General features: G+C 37.5%; 1 protein-coding gene across 1 annotated transcript in view; it reads right to left on the bottom strand.

The window, feature by feature from the left end:
* Positions 1-21,821, bottom strand: part of Trdn (triadin) — a 382,140-nt gene that overhangs the window by 46,466 nt on the left and 313,853 nt on the right. Inside the window, exons 24-25 of the mRNA XM_060373675.1 lie at positions 2,455-2,481; positions 933-962 (exon numbers count right to left, since the gene is read on the bottom strand). Coding sequence (XP_060229658.1) covers positions 933-962; positions 2,455-2,481 — 57 coding nt within the window. The remainder of the gene's footprint in view (positions 1-932; positions 963-2,454; positions 2,482-21,821) is intronic.

Below are 21,821 nucleotides of genomic sequence, written 5' to 3'. Positions count from 1 at the left end.
TGCTAGTATATTTTTCTAGAAATTGATATCTTAGATGATGCATAGCTTTGTTGTTTTCTTTTTTCCTCAATGAACCAAAAAATATGTCTGTAATTATCCAAGTACATTTTTGATGTATGTAAATTGATAACCTAGAACTGCAACAAAGTCAGAAAGACAGTTTTCTTTTTTTAGTAGCAGCTTAATAATCTTGCTTATAGAGAACTGTTGTTTTGGACAGGAGCCTACCACAAATAGCTGTTGAAAGAGTTTACCCAGAAAGGTATCAAAGACTCATAGCCAAACTTTGGGAAGAGTGCAGGGAATCTTATTTAAGAAGGGGGAGATAGGAAGACCTGGAGAAGAAAGAAGCTCCACAAGGAGAGCAAGAGATCAAAAAATTCTGGGCACAGGGGTCTTTTCTGAGACTGATACTCCAACCAAGGACCATGCATGGAGATAACTTAGAACCCCTAGAACTCCTGCACAGATGTATCCCATGGCAGCTCAGTCTCCAAATGGGTTCCTAGTAATGGGAACAGGAACTGTCTTTGACATGAACTCAGTGGCTGTCTCTTTGATCACCTCCCCCTGATCATGAAGTAGCTTTACCAGGCCACAGAGGAAAACAATGCAGCCAATATTGATGAAACTTGATAGGCTAGGGTCAGAGGAAGGAGGACCTCCCTTATCAGTGTACTTGGGCAGAGGCATGGGAGGAGATGAGGAAGGGAGGGTGTGGCAGGGAGGGAATAAAGGAGGTGGCTACAGCGGGAATACAAAGTGAATAAACTGTAATTTATAAATATATAAATAAATTTTTAAAAGTGAAAAAAAGAATTGTTGTTTTACTTTTCAATGTTTTGGATAAATTTACCATAACATTTCAAACAGATGTGATATTCATTGTAAATACAGAATGCATTCATGAACTTATACATTAAAATACATACCTGATTTCTCTTCTTTTTTCACATGTGGCTCTAAAAATATAAGTAATAATGGTTACACAGCTGTATCAATATCTTTTCTGCACATACATTTACTGTATATACCATCAATTTTATTTTAATCTGTCATATTTTAATCAACTATATTTTCTTTGTGGTTATGGCAAAATAAGAGATATAGACAAAGGCCTTTACTCTCAGTCACACGAATTATTATTATAATTTATTACAATCTATTCACTCTGTATGCCAGCTAAGGCTCCCTCCCTCATCTCCTCCCAGTCCCACCCACCCACTCTTTTCTCCCCCTATACCCCTGCCCTAGTCCACTGATAGGGGAGGACCTCCTCCCCTACTCTCTGACCCTAACCTGTTACATCTCATCAGGACTGTCTGGATCCTCTTTCTCTGTGGCCTAGTATAGTTGGGATACAAAGTGAATAAGATGTAATAAATAATAATACAAACATGGGATATACTCACTTATATAGACCTATAAGATATGATAAACATAATGAAATCTATACACCTAAAAAAGATAATCAATTGAGCGGACATGGGGTAAGATGATCAATCCTCGTTTAGAAAGACAGATGGGATGTGAATTGAACGTATGACAGGAGTCTACTGAGCGCATCTGAAAGACGCTAACTAGCAGTGTTTTCAAAGCAAAGACTCATGACCAAACCTTTGGCAGAGTACAGGGAATCATAAGAAAGAAGGGGAGTTAGTCTGATGGGGAAAGGATAGGAGCTCCACAAGGACCAAATATATCTGGGCACAGGGTCTTTTCTGAGACTGACATTCAACCAAGGACCATGTATGGATATAACCTAGAACCTCCGTTCAGATGTAGCCTGTGGTAGCTCAGTAACCAATTGGTTTCCCAAAGTGAGGGGAACAAGGACTGTTTCTAACAGGAACTCAATGACTGGCTCTTTGGCCTCCCCACCCCCGAAGGGAGGAGCAGTCCTGTTAGGCCACAGAGGAGGGCTTTGCAGCCAGTCCTGAAGATACCTGATAAAAAAGGATCAGATGAATGGGGAGGAGGTCCCCCCTATCAGTGGACTTGGAAAGGGGCACGGTGGAGATGAGGGAGGGAGGGAGGGAGGGAGGGACTGGGAGGGAATGAGGGATCGGGACACGGCTGGGATACAGAGTTAATAAAATGTAACTGATAAAAAAATAATAATAAAAAATAATTAAAAAATAAATAATAATAATAATAAAATCTAAGCCTCCCAAAAAAGATTTATTGTGAGAAAAAACTGGAAACACAAGCTTCCTCTTTTAGTGGCAGTGCTAAGGCAGGTGGCTGTGTTTCCAGTGAGTAAAAAATAGAGGGAAATTTCAGCATAGCGTAGTGTTAGAAATATAGTTAGATAACACGCACATAATAAGAAAGCAATCAGCTTTCAGCAAAATATTTAAAGTGTGCTCAGAAAGAGAGATGGAAAAGCCATGCACGTAATACTTGTCATTTGCTAACTTATTTATTCACTCATTGCACATGCACATGACATACGTGGTGGTTTAGGCTGTACATCTTTGCCTATGAAAAGTTGAAAAAAAATAAAGATTTTAGTCATGTAATGCTTATTGAATCATTAATACTCAGCATTTTAGAATGTCAGAGATATCTAAAAAGAAAAACAAAACCATATAGACTTACTCTAGCCTTCTTTACTGAGTTTCTGTAACATTTTTATTTATTGCTCATGATAAAGATGCTATATGATGATTCACTTAAATTATAGCACTCTTAGTGTAATTATATTCGTTAATGAAATTGGAATGTTCACCAACATTGGTGCAGTGTTAACTTTCTATATAAAGTTAAGAGAAAAAAGCACACACTATTTAACTTTGACACCCACTAATTTTTAACCCACCAGTGTGCTAGATGAAGAACCCAACGATTTTAAGACTTTAATAGAATTATTACTGTTTTATATGCCTTCAGTGATTTCTGCTGACTTGGAAACTCTTACTGAGTAGAATAAGTGCAGGTTGGTCAGAGTAAGGGTTAGCAAACTTCTGTAGAAAGTCAGGTAGTCAAGATTGTCAGGTTTTAGGTCATTATGTCCCACACATCAATAGTTTTAGTGTACTAAAGGATTTTTGGAGTAATACATTAAATTATTAATGAAGCAATTTCACGTTCCAGAGTAACCTCTGAATTTCTCATCACCTTCAATATGATAAATACAAACACCATTCTGCAATGCCCAATGTTTATCTTTTATTGAATTGTTTAAAATTTGAATGTTAAAGTAAAAAAGGTAAAGTTTCATGTGCACGTGGAAATGAAATGTTCATAAGTTTATTGACCATACTTATAATATGAGTAATTATTTTTACTTGCTTTAAAAAACAAATTAGTGTTTCCAAAAAAGTTGGGGTTTATAACTCTTAATTTAAGACAATTTAGGCAATTAGGACACAATTTGAGAATCATTAAATTTATAAAAATAACATCATTTTCTGCATATTAAACATGTGGAGACTTTCTCTGGAAAAACTGCTGAAGGAATTTTATTAAAAGTATCATTAAATAAGTGAATTACAGTTAAATAAAAGACATTAATGTTAAATAAATAACAGGAATGGAATCTTATAAATTTTACAACACATAGTAACAGATTTAGGAATCATCTGGAATAGATATTTATGGTTTTATAAAATAAAAAACCATATACCTGTGAATCATCCAGGTTATGCCAAGTGTTTGTGTGTCAAGAAAGAAGCCCTATCAGTCTACATTCATTCGTAAGGACTTCCAAGTGCAGTTCCCAGAAATATACCATTGTATAGGAAGCTCACCAAACATATGCTCAATAAGAAATGTTGGCTAAGATGCTCAATCCTCATTCAAAAAGGCAAAGAGGATAGACATCAGAAGAGGGAGCAAAGAGAGAACAGGAGAGGAGCCTACCACAGAGGGCATCTGTAAGACTCTACCCAGCAGGATATCAAAACAGATGCTGAAACCTATAGCTAAACTTTGAGTAGAGTGCAGGGAATCTTATGAAAGAAGTTGGAAATACTAAGACCTGGAGAAGACAGGAGCTCTACAAGGAGAGCAACAGAACCAAAATATCTGGGCACAGGGGTCTTTTATGAGATTGATATTCCAACCAAGGACCATTCATGGAGATAACCTAGAACCTCTTCATAGATGTAGCCCATGGCAGTTCAGTGTCCAAGTGGGTTCCCTAGTAATGGGAACAGGGACATGAACTGATTGGCCTGCTCTTTGATCACCTCCCCCTCAGGGGGATGCAGCCTTACCAGGCCACCAAGGAAGACAATGCAACCACTCCTGACTGAGACCTGATAGGCTAGGTTCAGATGGAAGGAGAGGAAGACATCTCCTATCAGTGAACTGGGGAAGGAGCATGGGTGGAGAAGAAGCAGGGAAAGTGGAATTGGGAGGGAAGGATGGACAGGGCTACAGGTGGGATACAAAGTGAATAAACTGTAATTAATAAAAATTTTTTAAAAGAAAAAGAAATGTTGGATAGTGACCTCAAAGTTTGTTGGATGGTTTATCTGACAAAGCTTTATCAGATGGTTCTGATGAATAAATAGATTGCAAACTTTTATCCCAAAGAGGTATTAACAGTATTTGTGCTGTGCTATGATAAACTGCGTGTTGATGCCACACATGGCTATGCATTGGAATTTGTTGCTAATCTCTGTTTAGAGGAAATAGAAAAAGGAAAATAACGATGTCTTGTTGATGGAATCTCACCAGAAAAATGTAAGATTTGATGATCTCACATATTCAGTTAAGATAACATTGATCAAGTCTAAAAAAATCTACAAAAAGTCACAGGTGAAAAAAGGCATTCATATTCCACTGAGTATAACACACACACACACCACACACTCACAAACACTTATGTATGTATGTATATGGCCTAAGTGGATGTGTTAGATGAGGTTCGAGTTTAGGCAGCAGTGAAAAGGAGGACATGTGGAATGTTTACTGGAGAAAGAAATCTATGAGGCAGTAGTTCTCCAGCAACAGTAACATACTTGAAGGAAAGTGTGTAAATCAACACTTCCATGCTGTTGTTGTTGTCTGTAGACCTCACAGAGGAGGAGGCATTCTAATTGTGTTTCTCCATTGTCAGTTTGCTAAGCACCTCTGGGCGCTATCAAATCTAGTCCCAGGTGTCACGGCTAGAGCTTTACCAAGTCATTTCCAGCTCAATTGATGTGTCTGAAATGTGCTTTGTCTCTAGCACTTCAGATTCTGAGGTTCTGTTTAGTCGAGGCTGACAAATCAACTGCAATTAACAAAATACCATAACTACTAAAGTGAAAGCTTTATGATACTGGAATAATTGATGCTCATTAGCTCAAGCTAAGAAGACACCAGCATCAATGAGGTGAAATCTTCTGGGAAATGTTTTTATAAGAACACAGAGATGCTGTGTTCCAGAGGCAGTGAAAATTGTACCTCGTGCTAGCCGCTGGACTTGGTAATGTATAAGAATCACCCAGGTGGTACCAGCTTTGAAGGCATGAAGGGGTCATGGAGAGCAGCTGAGGCTTAGAACTATGACACCAGGAGAGGTCACTATCAAAGGTGGACCCTCAGTGGCAGTTGAGAGCCCAAGACTGGAGAGCTCATGCAGAGAAATTGACAGTTGGTACCATGAAGAGATCCTGTGAGAGGCTATTCGTGAAAGTGCAGCCCAGGTATGGCAGAAGACCCCATCATATTAGAGTTGCCTGTACCATGGGATGGACACCAAGAAGAGCAGCAGCAGTGGAGTGCAGTCAGCTAGAGCCTAGAAAACAACTGTGTTTGCTACAATGGGCAGAACTGGAGAAGTGATCCACACCCTTTCTAGGAGCCCATAAGAGCGTAGTGGGTTCCAGACATTGGACATAAAGTTTTTTATATAAGTTTGGTTTTGCTTTGGTTTGATTGTGACTGTTCCATGATTTTTTCACCCTTCACCTAAGAAATTATTTAAATTTGATTTTTACAAGAGTCCAAAGCGGAAAGACTGAATTTATAAAGAAATTTTGGATTATTAGAGTAGATATTTTAAAGAAATTGAAATTGCAATGTGCTTGAATTTGTAAGGACTGTGGGACTTTTAAAGTTATTCATAGTTTTAATATGAGATCTTGGAGATGAATAAGAAAAGAAGGATTGAGGTTTAATCATGATGTACTTATGTGTCAGTGGTGATGATTTGTTTTGTGTATAAAGTTGACACGAGCTAGAGTCATCAAGCTAGGAGACTCAGATGAGAAAATACCTCCACAAGATCCAGCTGTAAGGCATTTTTCTCAATTAGTGATCAATAGGGGTGGACCCAGCACATTCTGATTGGTGTCATTCCTAGGCTGATGGTCCTGGGTTTGATAAGAAACCAGGCTGAGCAAGGCTTATGAAACAAGTCTGTAAGTAGCACCCTTCCATGGCCTCTACACCTGTTTCTGCCTCCAAGTTCCTGTCCTGGATGAGTTTCTGTCTTGAGTTTCTTTGGTGATGAGCAGTAATGTGGAAGTTGAAGCTGAACAAACACTTTCCTCCCCATCTTGTTTTTGGTCATGGTGTTTAGTTGCTGGAATAGAAACTCTAAGATACACGCACACACACACACATACACACTGTGCATTTCAAAAAGTGTTTATTTCTGTCTTTTCCCAATTATCCTTGTTCTTTATCTCCCTATCTTTTTTCTTCCCTAGTTTTCCTCCAACAACCCTGACTGAATAAGATACCCTCTGCCATTTCTCATTTATGCCACACAGGACCTGAATCCTACTATCCCCTCTTGCTACAGACCTTTCTACCCTTACCCTGCTCCCCTTGTTCCCTTTTTACCTTTTTAGTTCCTTTAATACCTCCAGATTCTATGTCTATAAAAATATTAGGTTGGTGAAGATCCTTTCCCAGTCTGTAGGCTGTCCTTTTGTTCTGACAACAGTGTCTTTTGCTTTACAGAAGCTTTTCAGTCTCATGAGGTCCCATTTATTGATTGTTGCTCTTAGAGCCTGTGCTGTTGATGTTCTGTTCAGGAAGTTGTCTCCTGTGCCAATGAGGTCAAGGCTCTTCCCCACTTTTTCTTCTAAGCGGTTTAGTGTGTCTGGTTTTATATTGAGGTCTTTGATCCACTTGGACTTTAGTTTTATGCAAGGTGATAAGTATGGATCTATTTGTATTTTTCTAGATGTAGACATCCACTTAGAGATAACCTAAGACCCCTGCACAGATGTAGCCCATGGCAGTTCAGTATCCAAGTGGGTTCCATTGTAATAGGAACAGGGACTGTCTCTGACATGAACTGATTGGCCTGCTCTTTACCTCCCCTTGAGGGGGAAGCAGCATTACCAGGCCACAGAAGAAGACAATGCAGCCACTCCTGATGAGCCCTAATTGACTAGGATCTGAAGGAAGGAAAGGAGACCTCCCCTATCAGTGGACTTGGGGAGGGGCATGCATGCAGATGAGGGAGGAAGGGAGGGATTGGAACGGGAGGAGGGAGGGAACTATAGGGGGGATACAAAGTGAATAAACTATAATTAATAAAGAATTAAAAATAAATAAATACCAAAAAATATTAGGAGCTAGAATCCACAAATCAGAGATATTATTTGATGATTATCTTTCTGTTAGGAATATGAGAGTACAAAAGTGGGAGTTACATCTCAGGGTTACTCATCATACACAACATAGAGCCTATTCAATAAAATGAATTCATGCCTGGCACTAGCTAAACTAACCTAGCTAACTAACCATGGCTAGTGAGCTATGGAGCCCTAGAAGAGAACCAACAACAACCACACTCCTAAACCTGTACAATTCCTGACTATATTCTAAATATCCATCCCTGAACCCACAGGTAAGCTCAGGTCTCAGCCCTCAGAAAAGGATTTTTTTTCCCTTTGTGCAGGAGATGGAGTCAAATGCAGCAATCCCCACTACCCAAATGTACAGAACAACTTACTGTGAGGTTATCATTCCCAACTGACACATCTACAGCACAACTTCTATACATAAAGGCTCAGGGAACATCAAGACAGAAGGTTCATGAAGACTGTATGAGCCAAGGAAACAAGGAAGTCTACTAAAATAGTGTTTTCTAGATTATGGAGCCAAAAGACTTCAACAATGAGAGAGTTTCTTCTATACATGACAGGGAGCTACACCCATGTAATTCTAACAACAGAGTCATCTAAAGAAAACCTACATAATCATACACCAGTTAACCTCCAACAGAAATATGGAAAAAAATTCTCACAAGGCCCCTCCCCTGGATGAAAAGCTATAGGCAATCAATGGCTACAGTCTTCTCCATGGATGAGCTCCCTGATAGGTTATGGAATTCCAACTGTGTATCCCTAAGCACATATTCTTATGAGCAACACTATATGGACTCGGAAAGGTGTATTTATGCATACATATGTAAATACACATACACATAAATAACGTGTATATAAAAATAATAATAAAAGGAGAGGTCAGATGATGCTTGAGATGGAAATGATGGAACTACAATACACATGTAAAAACATATGAATAAAAACTAACATAAACAAATGAATGTCAACAAAAGCCTTCTAAGTTTATCAGATACATATTGAAATTTAATAAACATCATTCAATAACCATGATTGCATTTACCATGGCATTAAGGTAGCACACAATCATGGCTTTATAATTATGTCTCCTAATTGTTTATTGATATCTAAGCAAACAAAGCTTAATTAAGTGCCAGAGAAAAAAGCTCACAGTTTATTGGGATATAAATTAATAATGCTAAAAATACATTTTAAATGTAGGAGAAGCTTTTCAACATCAAGGACAGTAATATCCTATCAGATTTTTTGGTTGAAATATAGAAATAATGTGTTTTAGAATTAAATTCTTGTAACAAGATAAAGAAACTGAAGTCACAATAACTTAAACTATTTCAAGTAGGTAGTAACTGATACAACCATATAAGTAACTCCCAATAAGCAGCAATATAAGGATATGCATGTTTGTGATTTTACTCATATTAGCAGCTTCAACTTTATATTTTATTATGTATTTTGAAATTATTTTAGTTAATGCAAAGAAATACTTCTCTTTTCTATTTTTTAGTATAAAGACGAAGGTCACAAACAATACATAGTAAAAGGTAAATAGTTATGAATCAAAAATGCTTATGTTAGACAGAGATTATAAGTCAGAACATAAAATTAAGGCCAGAAAAGTATGAGGAGTATACAATTTACTTAAGAAATTTTTGAATGTGTGAGAAAAATGATAAAAGGTTTGACATAATATAGTTAGCAAATGATCTGTTGTGCATGACACAGACACAAAGAACTGATAAGAGACTCCACCCCAAATGAGACCCTTTTGACAGTTGACAGTTGCTGGGGAAAGGAAATTATTAGTTTTGGAGGCCTCTGGAAGGTTCACCTTGCAACAACTAATGGTCCCATACTCATGCACACAAGGGCTGACATTCATTGCCTTTAATGGGTTATTTCACAAAGATAAGAGGGCATCGAGTTGGGAGGACACATGGTGCAGAGGAACTATGGGAGCTCAAGCAGAGAAATGGGGCCTGGATAGTATCACATCTCATTGCATCCATATATGTACAGCACAAAGAATACATGTTTACACCATTTTAAGGAGGAAAAGAGTTAAGTTTTGTATACAGTTCTTATTCAGAGACAAACTACAGATTGGGCAAATTATATGCAAAACATATGACTTTAAAGGAACTGATCATTTATATACCTGTGTGTGTGTGTATATATATATATATGTGTGTGTGTGTGTGTGTGTGTGTGTGTGTGTATATGTATGTAAGTGACTCAATAACAAGCAAAATAAATCTTCCCAAAAAGTAAGAATATAGATGGGGTCTGAACATACTGTGCTAGGCAAACCACCTAGGAAAAGACATCTAGCCATGTTCTACATGTAGAACTACGTTCTAGGTTAATGAGGGAATAAATGCAGTAATTAACCTTGCTGAGTTTTTTTATATTAACTACATAAACATGCATAATTATCTAAGAATTAATATTTGTGATTAAGGAGATAGCCTACATGAATGTTAAAAGTGCATTAATGTGAGGGTAGATAGAGTTTTGTCTACTAGAGTGGCACAGTCAGATAAAAGCCGGGATCAAGCACTGCAGACTAATTTCTCCTGGGCTTATTGCTGTTTAAGAAGTCTGCTTACTCAGTTCCTGATAGATTTTCTGCTGTGGAAGCTTGTTTTAAGTGTAAGGGCACATTAACACACCTTGTTTGTGAAAGGACTGATTCTGTTCAGATCTATGCCCACAGCATTTAAAAACACAGCAGACGCTGGCTCTGCTGGGATCTACGGCTTGCCTGAAAAGGGCCATCTAACAGGCACTCTATCGTTTAAATTGGCTTGAAGTTTAATACCTAAATTGTGCACCGCAGGTACTGAATGACCAATCCATGCTGCAGTCAATTTAAAAATCTTATTATATTCTAGTAGAAGGTGCTTTTACTCGTTTGCTTACATTTTAATACTCTCAAATATTTTAAACACATAACCATAATATAGGAAGTGTAAATGAAGTATAAATGACCGTACATGATAAAATAACTGCCACACTTAAAGAGAATATGCTTTATGATTATATGTGAATTTGGGCAACTACTGTACTTTACCTTTCCTATGGAAGCACTCTCACACAGTGGGGGCTTTATTTGTAAAATCCACTAGATTTCCACATGTTACTGGGTTGAAATAATGGATCACCATTAATTTAGGACATTTTTGGAGAATTTGCAGGAAATTGTATGAGGGCTAGTGTTATTTATAATTGATGGAATTCAAGAAAAAAATCATAATAATTCTTTAAAAAATGATCCATCTCCAGAGATCAATGTCACAAGAATGGCCTTAATAAGTAAAATGAAATCATTATTATAACTATTATTACTTACTAACTTATTTTGTTTAGCCCTAGCTGGCCAGTTACTCACTGTAACCCAAGCTGACCTTGAAACCACAGAGGTTCACCTGCCTCTTCCTCCCTAGTATTAGAATTAAGGTGTGCACCACCATATCTGGCCTAGAACTGAACTCTTTTGTTTTTATTTTTTGAGTTTATAATTTAATTACATTTCTCCCTCCAAGACCTGCCATATACTCCTCTCTTCTCTTCTTCAAATTCATGGTCTCTTGTTTTCACTAACTGTTGTCCATTTCCAAATAATCAGCTCTGAAATGTTTGTCTTTGTAATTATATACATATATGCATACAATAAAAACTAAAACAATTCTTAAACGAAGTTAGGGCATATAGAAATGTGGTGTGGTAGATAAAGAGCGAAGATGGAATTCATGGGTTCGCTGTTGTTAAAAGCAATAAAAATGGGCAGAATGGTACAAAAACAGTAGAAAATCTTCTAACTGAAGCCTACAGATGATATGTCTTTCCTTTTTCACTGCATAGGCACTCTGCTAAATTGTCTAGACACCTGTTGTTTGCTTATGTTTCTTGAGATTTTACTGCCCTACAGTAAGTTTCTATGTAATACTTTAGTAATTGCCCATACTACTGTTTTCACAATCAGATATGACTTAATTTTTCTCAAATCAGTTGCAAGGACACTTTGGATAAAATAATTTACTCTTCAATGAACTGTGGATGATACCAGAAATAATTAGCAGCAAATAATTTATTTAATCAAGGATTGAGTATAAAATTTAGAGAAAGTTAATAGATTGCTAATTAACCGGGGGTACCCAAACCGTTTATAAAAATATAGACAAAGACTAGCATCAGTACACTGCATAGTCACATTCTCATCCACATCTCCAGTAAAGATTGACAGCACTTCATACTGTCTGAAAAACTCTATTATTTGTCTCTCACATTATTTACCAGCAGAAACCAAGTTCTAGTAAGTAAGTTTAGTCTCAGTCATGGAAAGATAAGATTTGATTGACGTTCTCTCCTGTAAACATCATTTTCAAGGAGCCTACAAACAGTATCAAATCCAGATATCAAAAAATCATTGGAAAATGTGAGGTAGACTAGAACATGAAAGAAAAAGACATGATCATTTTTAATTACCCCACCTACTAATATTGTAGGCATAAAGTTTGTTTCTTATAAAATTTGGAATGACTTAGTAACATACAAGTTGATCTGGAGTCAGAAACCTTTGGAATAGAAATATATTTCTTTTCTTGGCAAGCTGGTGTGTCCACAAAGGTGTGATTTTCTTCCAGTATAGAATAGCAAACCATCAGCTTCTTAAATAGCAAGTTTCTAAGCCAGCTTGGTTTACTTTTGCCACTCTGAACAATCTCTACTCTGACATACTTAATTAGCTTCTAAACTGAGTTGAAAACGTGGAAAATTATTTTTAGTGTACTGTGTTAAGGAGTTGACCTTTTGTGATTCTCACAAACTAATATTGCATAAAAATTAGACATTGCAGTGTCTGAATGTGACAGTATTATACATGTATCTTCAGTGTTTTTTAGTTGTACCCCAGTGTGATTATTGCTACAGCATTTCTCATTTATTTTCCAATATATATTGCCAACATATTCTTCAAAATAAATTATTAGAAAAATTATATTCTTTAATTATCTTCTTTTTAATTTTAATTTTAATTTTATATTAATTACAGATTATTCACTTTGTATCCCAGCTGTAGCCCCCTCCCTAATTCCTTTCAAATCCTACCTTCCCTCCCTCTTCTCTCCCATGCCCCTTTCCAAGTTCACTGATAGGAGAGGTCCTCCTCCTTCTCTATCTGATCCTAGCCTATCAGGTCTCATCAGGACTGGCTGTATTGTCTTCCTCTGTGGCCTGGTGAGCCTGCTCTCCACTCCGGGGAAGGTAATCCAAGAGCCAGCCCACTGAGTTTATGTCAGAGACAACCCCTGTTCCCCTTACTAGGAAATCCACTTGGATACTGAGCTGCCATGGGCTACATCTGAGCAGGGGTTCTAAGTTATCTCCATGCATGGTCCTTGGTTGGAGTATCAGTCTCAGAAAACACCCTTGAGCCCTGAATTCTTGATCCTGTTGCTGTCCTTGTGGAGCTCTTATCCCCTCCAAGTCTTTCTGTCTCCCCCTTCTTTCATAAGATTCCCTGTACTCTGCCCAAAGTTTGGCTATGAGCCTCAGCATCTGCTTTGATACACTGCTGGGTAGTCTTTCAGAGGTCCTTTCTGGTAGGCTCCTGTCCTGTTTCCTGTTTTCTCCCTCTTCTGATGTCTGTTCCATTTGCCTTTCTGAGTGAGGATTGATCATCTTATCCTGGGTCCTCCTTCTTGCTTAGCTTCTTTAGGTGTACAGATTTTAGTATGTTTATCCAAAATTATATGTCTAATGTTCACTTAAAAATGAGTGAGAGATGGCTCAGTGGTTAATTATCTTCTTAAATCTCCTAGATAATGTACTATAAGATGTGGTTTCTCCAACCCAGATGTCCATCATCACAGGAATGGATACAGAAACTGTGGTATTTTTACACAATGGAATACTACTCAGCAATCAAAAATGAGGAAATCATGAAATTTGCAGGCAAATGGTGAGATCTAGAAAAGATCATTCTGAGTGAGGTATCCCAGAAGGAGAAAGACAAACATGGTATATACTCTCTTATATAGACCTATAAGATATAATAAACATAATGAAGTCTAAACACCTAAAGGAGATAAACAAGAAAGCAGACACGAGGTAAAATGATCAATCCTCACTTAGAAAGACAAATGAGATGTGCATTGGATGTATGACAGGAGTCTACCACAGAAGGCATCTGAAAGACCCTATCAAGCAGCGTTTCAAAACAAATACTAAGTCTCATAACCAAATCTTCGGCAGAAGGGGAGTTAGTGTGACAGGGAAAGGATAGGAGCCCCACAAGGAACAAATATATCTGGGCACGGGGTTTTTTTCTGAAACTGTTTCTCCAACCAAGGACCATGTATGGATATAACCTAGAACCTTTACTCGGACGAAGCTCGTGGTAGCTCAATAACCAATTGGTTTCCCATAGTAAGGGGAACAGGGACTGTCTCTGACAGGAACTCAATGGCAGTCTCTTTGACTCTCCACCCCCCAAAGGGAGGAGCAGTTCTGCTAGGCCACAGAGGAGGACTGATAAAACAGGGCCAGACGAAAGGGGAAGAGGTCCTCCCCATTCTGTGGACTTGGAAAGGGGCAGGGAGAAGCTGAGGGAGGGAGGGTGGGATTGGGAGGGAATAAGGGAGCTCGATACAGCTTGGATACAGAGTTAATAAAATGTAACTAATAATAACAAACAATAAAAAAAAAAGATGTGGCTTCTCACAGTGTCTTCAACTGAGCTCTGTCTTTATATTAAAAGATGAGCCAAGATATAATAATTTAGGGAAATATTTACTTAAATGAAGATCAATTTGCTTCTTTATGAGTCTCTGATGCCCTACATAGGCTATTTGATATATATGAAGAGCTTTCATGAGACTTTGTTAATTCAACAATCTGTTGTTTTTACTACTAATTAAAACTAGAATTCTAAGCAAGGCATTATTTTAAATGCAGGGGCCTAATTCAGCTTACTGATATTGTAGAAAATTTCATCCTTTTCAAAATGAGATTAGTAGTTGAACTATGATGTCCTGCTGAAGAGATCTGGACTTAAGTACATGCCATTGGTTTACTTAAGTGACATCATTGATTTTTAAAGAAACTGTAGCCTTATTAAATTGAAAAGAACTATACTGATTTTTGTTTTGATTAATTTAAAAAACACCTGAAACTACTAGTTCTCTTACTTCTGCTTACTTCCACCATGACTATTTCCTTAAAAAAAATCTACTCTTTGTCTTTGAGGCTGCAGCTTTTTCACAGTATCTTTAAATATATAGAAAAATACATTCTTTTCATCATTCAGTTTTTGAAGTAACATCTGAAACTCTGGTAATTTATTTTCTTCTCCTTCAGATTTAGAACTTGCTTTTAAGATTATTAATGACTCCACTTTATGCATGTCAATGAATTCCTCGCAGTCATTATCTTACAGTCAATTTCTGCTACATTTAACATCCTAAATTATTTCCTCCAATATTCAAAAGCAATATCTCTAACTTTTAAGGCACTCTGCCTGTTGTCTTTTTCTTCTTCTTCTTTATACGTTTAAAGTTCTTTCATGGTCCAGTTTTCCTCCCTAGATCATAATCTCCTTCATGGTTATTCATTCCATTTTCCTCCTTTCGCTCTTCACAAGCTCTGTGAGAAATTAATCTCAGCCAGTATATCTGCACTAGGGTAGCTGGAATACCATCCCTGCATCTTTCCCTATCTTTCTGACAAATGTACCTGTGTACATGACCCAAAGAAACTTATGCTTTAAGATGTCTTTCTTCTCTATAGAGATGGATTATATTCCACACAGACATAACTTCTGCATTTGTTTTTATGCCAGTATATCAGGTCTCACATAGTGAACACTTGAAATGTGTTAAGCAGTCCAAATTTACTTGGTAGAAAGATCTATCATTTCTTTTGTGAATCTGAATCATCCTATAATATGTTGATATTTTCAAATTGTCCTAAAACAGAATTCTAGAGATTATCCTAGACTTTTCTCAATACTCTCTTTTATGACCAGACTATGGGAACATTTATATCATGTCTACTATCTCATTTTTACTTTCTATCCTGCTAATGGTCTGTAAAAATCTTCCATACCTCTGAATGACAGTTCAATAGTCTGTGTTTACAGAATATGATCTTCTTAATTCATGAGCTATCTGTTTATCTAAATTTTGTGTACCATCAAAATCAGTGAGTTCAAAATATGTTTTAGACTGAATCTCAGTTTCCTTAATTGCATTTGGTTCTTCCCATTTCATTTCAGATAAAGGACATTCTTGAGTACCTGGGACTGACTGCAGTGCTGTGGGTTTCTGGCATCATGCATTCACATTTTCTACTTCACATTAGGTGCCTAGCAATGTTGAAACCTTTGTGACTCCTGGTTTGACCCGCTGTTTACCACTACTAGCTGTAATTTCTCTTGCTGATAATTACTCATGTTTTGAAGCCCTCCTTTGAGGTGTTGGCCAGAGCTGTCTAAGAAACTCCCCAACACATCCAGCCTATTGTTTTTACCCTTGGCTACCCGCCAGCGGTGGAAGGTAAATCCCTATTGCTGAAACAAGTTCCACAGGCTGTTGAATTGGAAGTGATTTGAATACTCCCAACCCGAGGACTTGCTCTCATGGTACCAGAAAGGACCATGTAAACCTTCCCAAGGAGAAAGATCACCAACTGCCCCATTTGGTTATGATGCCTGTGAACCTACATCAATGATCAGCATTGTAAGAAAACCCTAGGGTGGACTTTGATATCTGGTGAACTTTCAACAAGAGGAATAGCATTCCTGGTACTAGAAATCAAGCTAAAAAATATCAGTGGTAGTGAGGTCATGCTGTTGGACAAATCAACAGCCACTAATTTACTAAATCAGCATAATTCCTAAAATCTGTAAACATTTGTCCTTATTATCTGTGGGAAGAAATAAGTGCAGTCTTCAGCCTTCTTCAAAGAAACGTCTTTTTGAACTAGACAGAGAACTCTACAGAAAACCACAACCAATCGATATCCAGAGTTATGGAACAGAGTCCCAGTGAGTGCCATTTTAAAACACTCCCATGCCTAAGGCTCCGGGAACATTGCAGCAGAGCGGCACAGAAAGACTGTAAAGACAGATCAAGGACTTTTCTATGAGATTGTGTCTCCTAGCAACAGCAGAGTACACTGGTAGAGTCTCACCAGCATTCCTACTCACAAGTGAGCTAAACAATTAGAACACCAACAAACATGCCAAAGTGCTTGGGGGAAATCCCAGGGGGCCTGAACCCTACACAGAGAAGTGTAGGCTCTGAGTGAAGCTGGAGTAGGAGCGGTGGTTCTCCCCAGCGAAGAGCACATCACTTGGTTTTCTGATGCCAATTATCCCTAAACACATATGTACAAGTAACATTATATGGACTCATCAGGTTATGTTTGGGAGTGTAGATGTGTACACAAAGAGACTGTAACTGCGGCAACAATTGATGGAAAAAGTAGCCATGAATTTGAAAGAGAGTAGGGAGGGGTGCGTGGGAGAGTTTGGAAATAAGTTTGAAAGAGAAGGGAGAAATACTGTAATTAAGATACAGTCAAAAATTAGCAAAAATAAATCTATTTGTGTTTGAGATGTCTTATATCTGCTGTCTTGAGTATTGCTCCTGAGAAACTAGTATTTTCTTCTGTCTTCACAATATGTGAGCCTTATCCATGCATTTTGCTTGTGTATTATTTTACTTATTTTTCCATTGCTGTTTTCTGTATATAATCCTTTCTCTCTCTCTCTCTCTCTCTCTCTCTCTCTCTCTCTCTCTCTCTCTGTGTGTGTGTGTGTGTGTGTGTGTGTTGTGTCTTGTGTGCAAAGTGAAAAGAAGCATGTTTGGGGAGACGAAATGCAGCAGGTACCAGTAACCTAGTGTCTCAGAATACTATGGCCGCCTGGTGGTAGAGCTTCAAGCAACAGATGTAAGAATGGCTAGTTAATGATTTCATATGTTTTCTCAGAAAGAGATGATGAGAGTCAGAGCATCATCAAAAAAGAGCATGAGTAGAAAACAAATTTGGGGACATTTTGGAGTGTGCAGTATATGGGAAAGAGGAAAGAGGACCTTGGAGAAGTCTGAATCAGTGCAATTAATTGTAAATCATGATTAGCATTTACAGAAATAAAGAACATCAAGAAAGAAAGAAAGAAAGAAAGAAAGAAAGAAAGAAAGAAAGAAAGAAAGAAAGAAAGAAAGAAAGAAAGAGGAATAAATGTTATTTTTTATTTTGGGGGGGATTTAAGCAAGTCAAGGGTTTCAAGTTTGCAGGGTCTGTACTTTTCTTTTGTCTGGTAGTCCTTTTAAAAGTTTTATTAATTACACTTTATTCACTTTGTATCCCCCTGTAGCTCCCTCCATCCTCCCCTCTCAATCCCCTCCCTCCCTCTTCTCCAGTCAGGCCCCTCCCCAAGTCCACTGATGGGGGGGGGTTCTTCCTTTCCTTCCTTCTGATCCTAGTCTATCTGGTCTCATCAGGAGTGGCTTCATTGTCTTCCACTGTGGCCTGGTAAGGCTGCTGCCCACTGAGAGGGAGGTGATCAAAGAGCAGGCCAGTCAGTTCATGTCAGATACAGTCCCTGTTCCCAATACTATGGAACCCACTTGGACACTGAGCTGCCATGGGCTACATCTGTGCAGGGGTTCTAGGCTTTTGTTTTGATTTTAACAAGATGAGATACACACAGAATTAATTTATGAGATTATAGAACCCCTAAGTTGTCATATAAATATCATTTTCTTAATCAATAAAATAAATTAGTGCTTATTATTTTGGCAAAGCCCTTTGCAAAAAAAATCCTATTTTGATTCTAAACCTTCTCCACATTTATTGAAGTGTGTTTCACAAGGAACCAATTGTGTATACATATGTACATATACATATATTCAAGACATATGCTACAATATGTTGATGTGATTATAAATTGTTAAATGCTTACCCAAAGTGAGCAAATTTACATATATATATATATTACCTCATATATTAGAATTCCTATGTTTCCTTTTGGTGGTGATAATAATACTTAAATTAAATTCTCTTTACAAAACTTATGTATTTTATTGTCATTAGCTCCAGCCAATGTCTACTGTGTTTTGGCTGTTCTAATAACCCCACAGGCTGAGTGCCTTACAAACAACAAAAAGACATTTGTGACATTTTTAAGACTATAAAAAGAAAGTAAGTTGAAGTTCAAGATGCTCATTGACATGTACATCAAATATCTGGTGATGGCTCTCTGGTTCATAAACAAACCTGCTGTGCTGTATTTTCAGGAGAGAGAAGGGGCAAGGTAAATCTCCAAGACCCCTTCAGACACCTGTAAAGATGCTACTTCCTGATTTGTCACACAGGTAATTCATCTTTCAGTGTGTGGATTTGGGGAGTATCCAGACATATTCATAGACATTATTGCTTTGTACTTTTGATCCCAAAACTTATCTCCTACAACTGAACATCTGTATTACTAACATTTTCCCATGTCCTTTGTAATCAGCAAATGTCCAATACTGAGGTATCATCCTACGATATAGAATATAAAGTGTCTTTTAAATCATTTATTATTTTAGTTACTATAGATTCCTCCTGAATATAATTAACTATTCATAAATTTCCTAATAAAATACATATCCTACTCGCTTTAACTATCTGCATATGATATTAAAAAGTATATTAATATTTGCTATTCCTCTAGCATTAATGTCACCTTGTATCATTGTGTACTTCCAATTATTGTCACATAAATAGCTCATTTTTTTCCAAACAAATGCAGGTTTGATTAATGATGAAGTTTGGTAAACACTGTCTGATTTTCTATATAGATGTTGTCTACATATTGAGAGAGAACTTTATCCTATATTTTGCCATAAACATATTCGGAGGAAAGAGCACTAAGCAAAATGATCCTCACACACACTCTTCCTGATTAATCTCATCTTTCATTAAGTTTTCTTTGCTCAAGGGAAATTTTCCTTCCTCTTAATTAAAACAATTCTCTTTGCTTTCAGTATAAAACCCAACAGTTTGCAGAGCTGGGACACCACCTCTAATTAATATTTTTCTCTGCGGCATTATTGCTACCCCTCTTCCTAGGATTTCTCCACCTTACAAAAACATGGAAATGAAAATATTTCAAAGCTTCCCTGTGTGGGAATCTTACTGTTTTCCCTGAGTTATACTTAAGAAACAAAGCTGCCCGTGTTCTTCGTTCAGTTACAATGGAGGAGCTGCCCTGTTAACTCCTGTAGTCAGATTTCTGCTCCCACTGCTCCTCTGAAGGAATCTTCTCAAAGGTCATAGGATGACAGCTTTATTTCTCAAGTATAATGGCCTTTTCCCCCCTGTCATCATGCCTCTTCACCTTTCTGAAAGAGACAGTGATTCTAACTGTTGTCATTTCGACTTTTCCTTGAAAGGTCTCTACTGCACTTGGGACCCTGCCACTCTTTATTGCCTGGTTTCCTGCTAAGGCATTTCCTGCTTTGCTTCTGGATTGTTTACTTTCCCAGGAAGTGGTACTGTCAAGGTTCCCATCTTTTCTCTCTCTGTCTTCAGTCTCATTGAACTCATTTTCTTTTGTCTTCTGTTCCAAGACTCTTAATACATGGTTACAGTCTGAGGATTCAAAGCCATCATGTCTCATCTTCCAGGGCCTATGGACCGCCTCTGTGTGAATGTCCCACTTCCGTCCACGGCATGTTTGCAACTTGTATAAGTACCACCTACTGCAGCCTCTCATGCTTGAGACCTGGAAGTTATAAAAGTCCTACAGTCATCTGCATCTGTTCCCTGACCAGGAAACATCTTGACAATGACAGATTCAGCTACAGCCCAGTACAGGGAGAATGTTGCCGCTCTCTCCACGTGCCCATTCATATTTTGTTCCCATTCTTCATATCCCTAGAGGAACTCGTGACAATTGTCATTAGATGCTTGCAGTGTGCTCTAAGGATGAATGATTTTATTTTGTTGTATTTTGTTTTTTCCAGACAGGGTTTCGCTGTGTAGCCTTGGCTATCCTGAATTTACTTTGTAGACCAGGCTGAGCTTGAACTCAAAGTGATCTGGCTGCCTCTTCCTCCCTGAGTTCTGGGATTATAGGCCTGCAACACACCCAGCTGGCTGAATGAGTCTTAAAGAATCTTTCGATGCTGAACATGAGTCATGTGTATAATTAATTTTGAAATTGAATAGTTAACTAATCACAGATATCTTAAGATCGTCATTTCTTGTCTATATTGCATCTATAATGTGGTTACATTTCTTTTCTAATACTGAGGTTATAATAAAAAATTTAGCTTTAAATCACAAATAATTTTTTTCTACAAGATGTTACTCCATATGCCCTTATGACTGACAGTACTCTTCTTCCTTACTCTGGTCCTCAAGGTTCTCAATTTTATTTCTCCCAGGCACAAGGCCTGGGTTTCAAAAAGCCCTTTCATTAATGGGCTTCATCCAATTGCTGCACTCTTTTCCTCTTCCACTCATCTTATTACCTCATGGGGACTCTTGGAATGTTTGAGTCTCTCCTGCTTCCCATTAATATGAGCCTCAGTGTGGATTCTAAACTCCCTTACAAATACAGCTACCACATATTGAAGCTGACTTATACGGCAAAACAACATGTCTTTTGCATGTAACACTCTTGGTAGGTGAGTATGGTGACCGCCATGCATAAGATAAGAAAGCTGGAGTTTAGAAGCAGTAAGCCAGTTAATTCATATCTTTAACAAGTGGCAAAGAGAATCAAGTTCAGTATCTTTCTAGCACAAAGTCAACACTGTCACCATTGTCATAATCAACTTCCTATCTCAGAAGCTCTTACGTATTCCTAAGTTTACAGTTTAAGTATATCATCACCGTGAGGATTTCACTGATCATTCCACACTATAGGAATGCCTTCACCATCTAGCATCCTAGAACACTCTTTACTAATAATTGTAATCAGGTGGAAATAGTTTGTGAATATAGCTCTAATTGTACGCTTTTGTAAATAAAATACCATCTTATCACATATTTGTAAATTTCATATCATCAACAAATTGCAGACACATGGCAGTGAGAATAGCATGCTATATGTTCTCAATCATTTGCTGGTTGGTTATTTTTAATTAAAATGCTTTTCATGCTTATTTATTTTTATTTTTATTTATATAATTTTGCAAATTTTTATTTATGTAAAAATGTGTAAAAATACATATTACCAACAGAAATATTGTGTAAATTTAAATTAAAATACTCTTTCTTATAATT

Source organism: Meriones unguiculatus, chromosome 20 (genome assembly GCF_030254825.1).
Source record: "Meriones unguiculatus strain TT.TT164.6M chromosome 20, Bangor_MerUng_6.1, whole genome shotgun sequence".
Taxonomy (NCBI): Eukaryota; Metazoa; Chordata; class Mammalia; order Rodentia; family Muridae; genus Meriones; species Meriones unguiculatus.
This window is presented reverse-complemented; position numbering and strand designations above follow the sequence as displayed.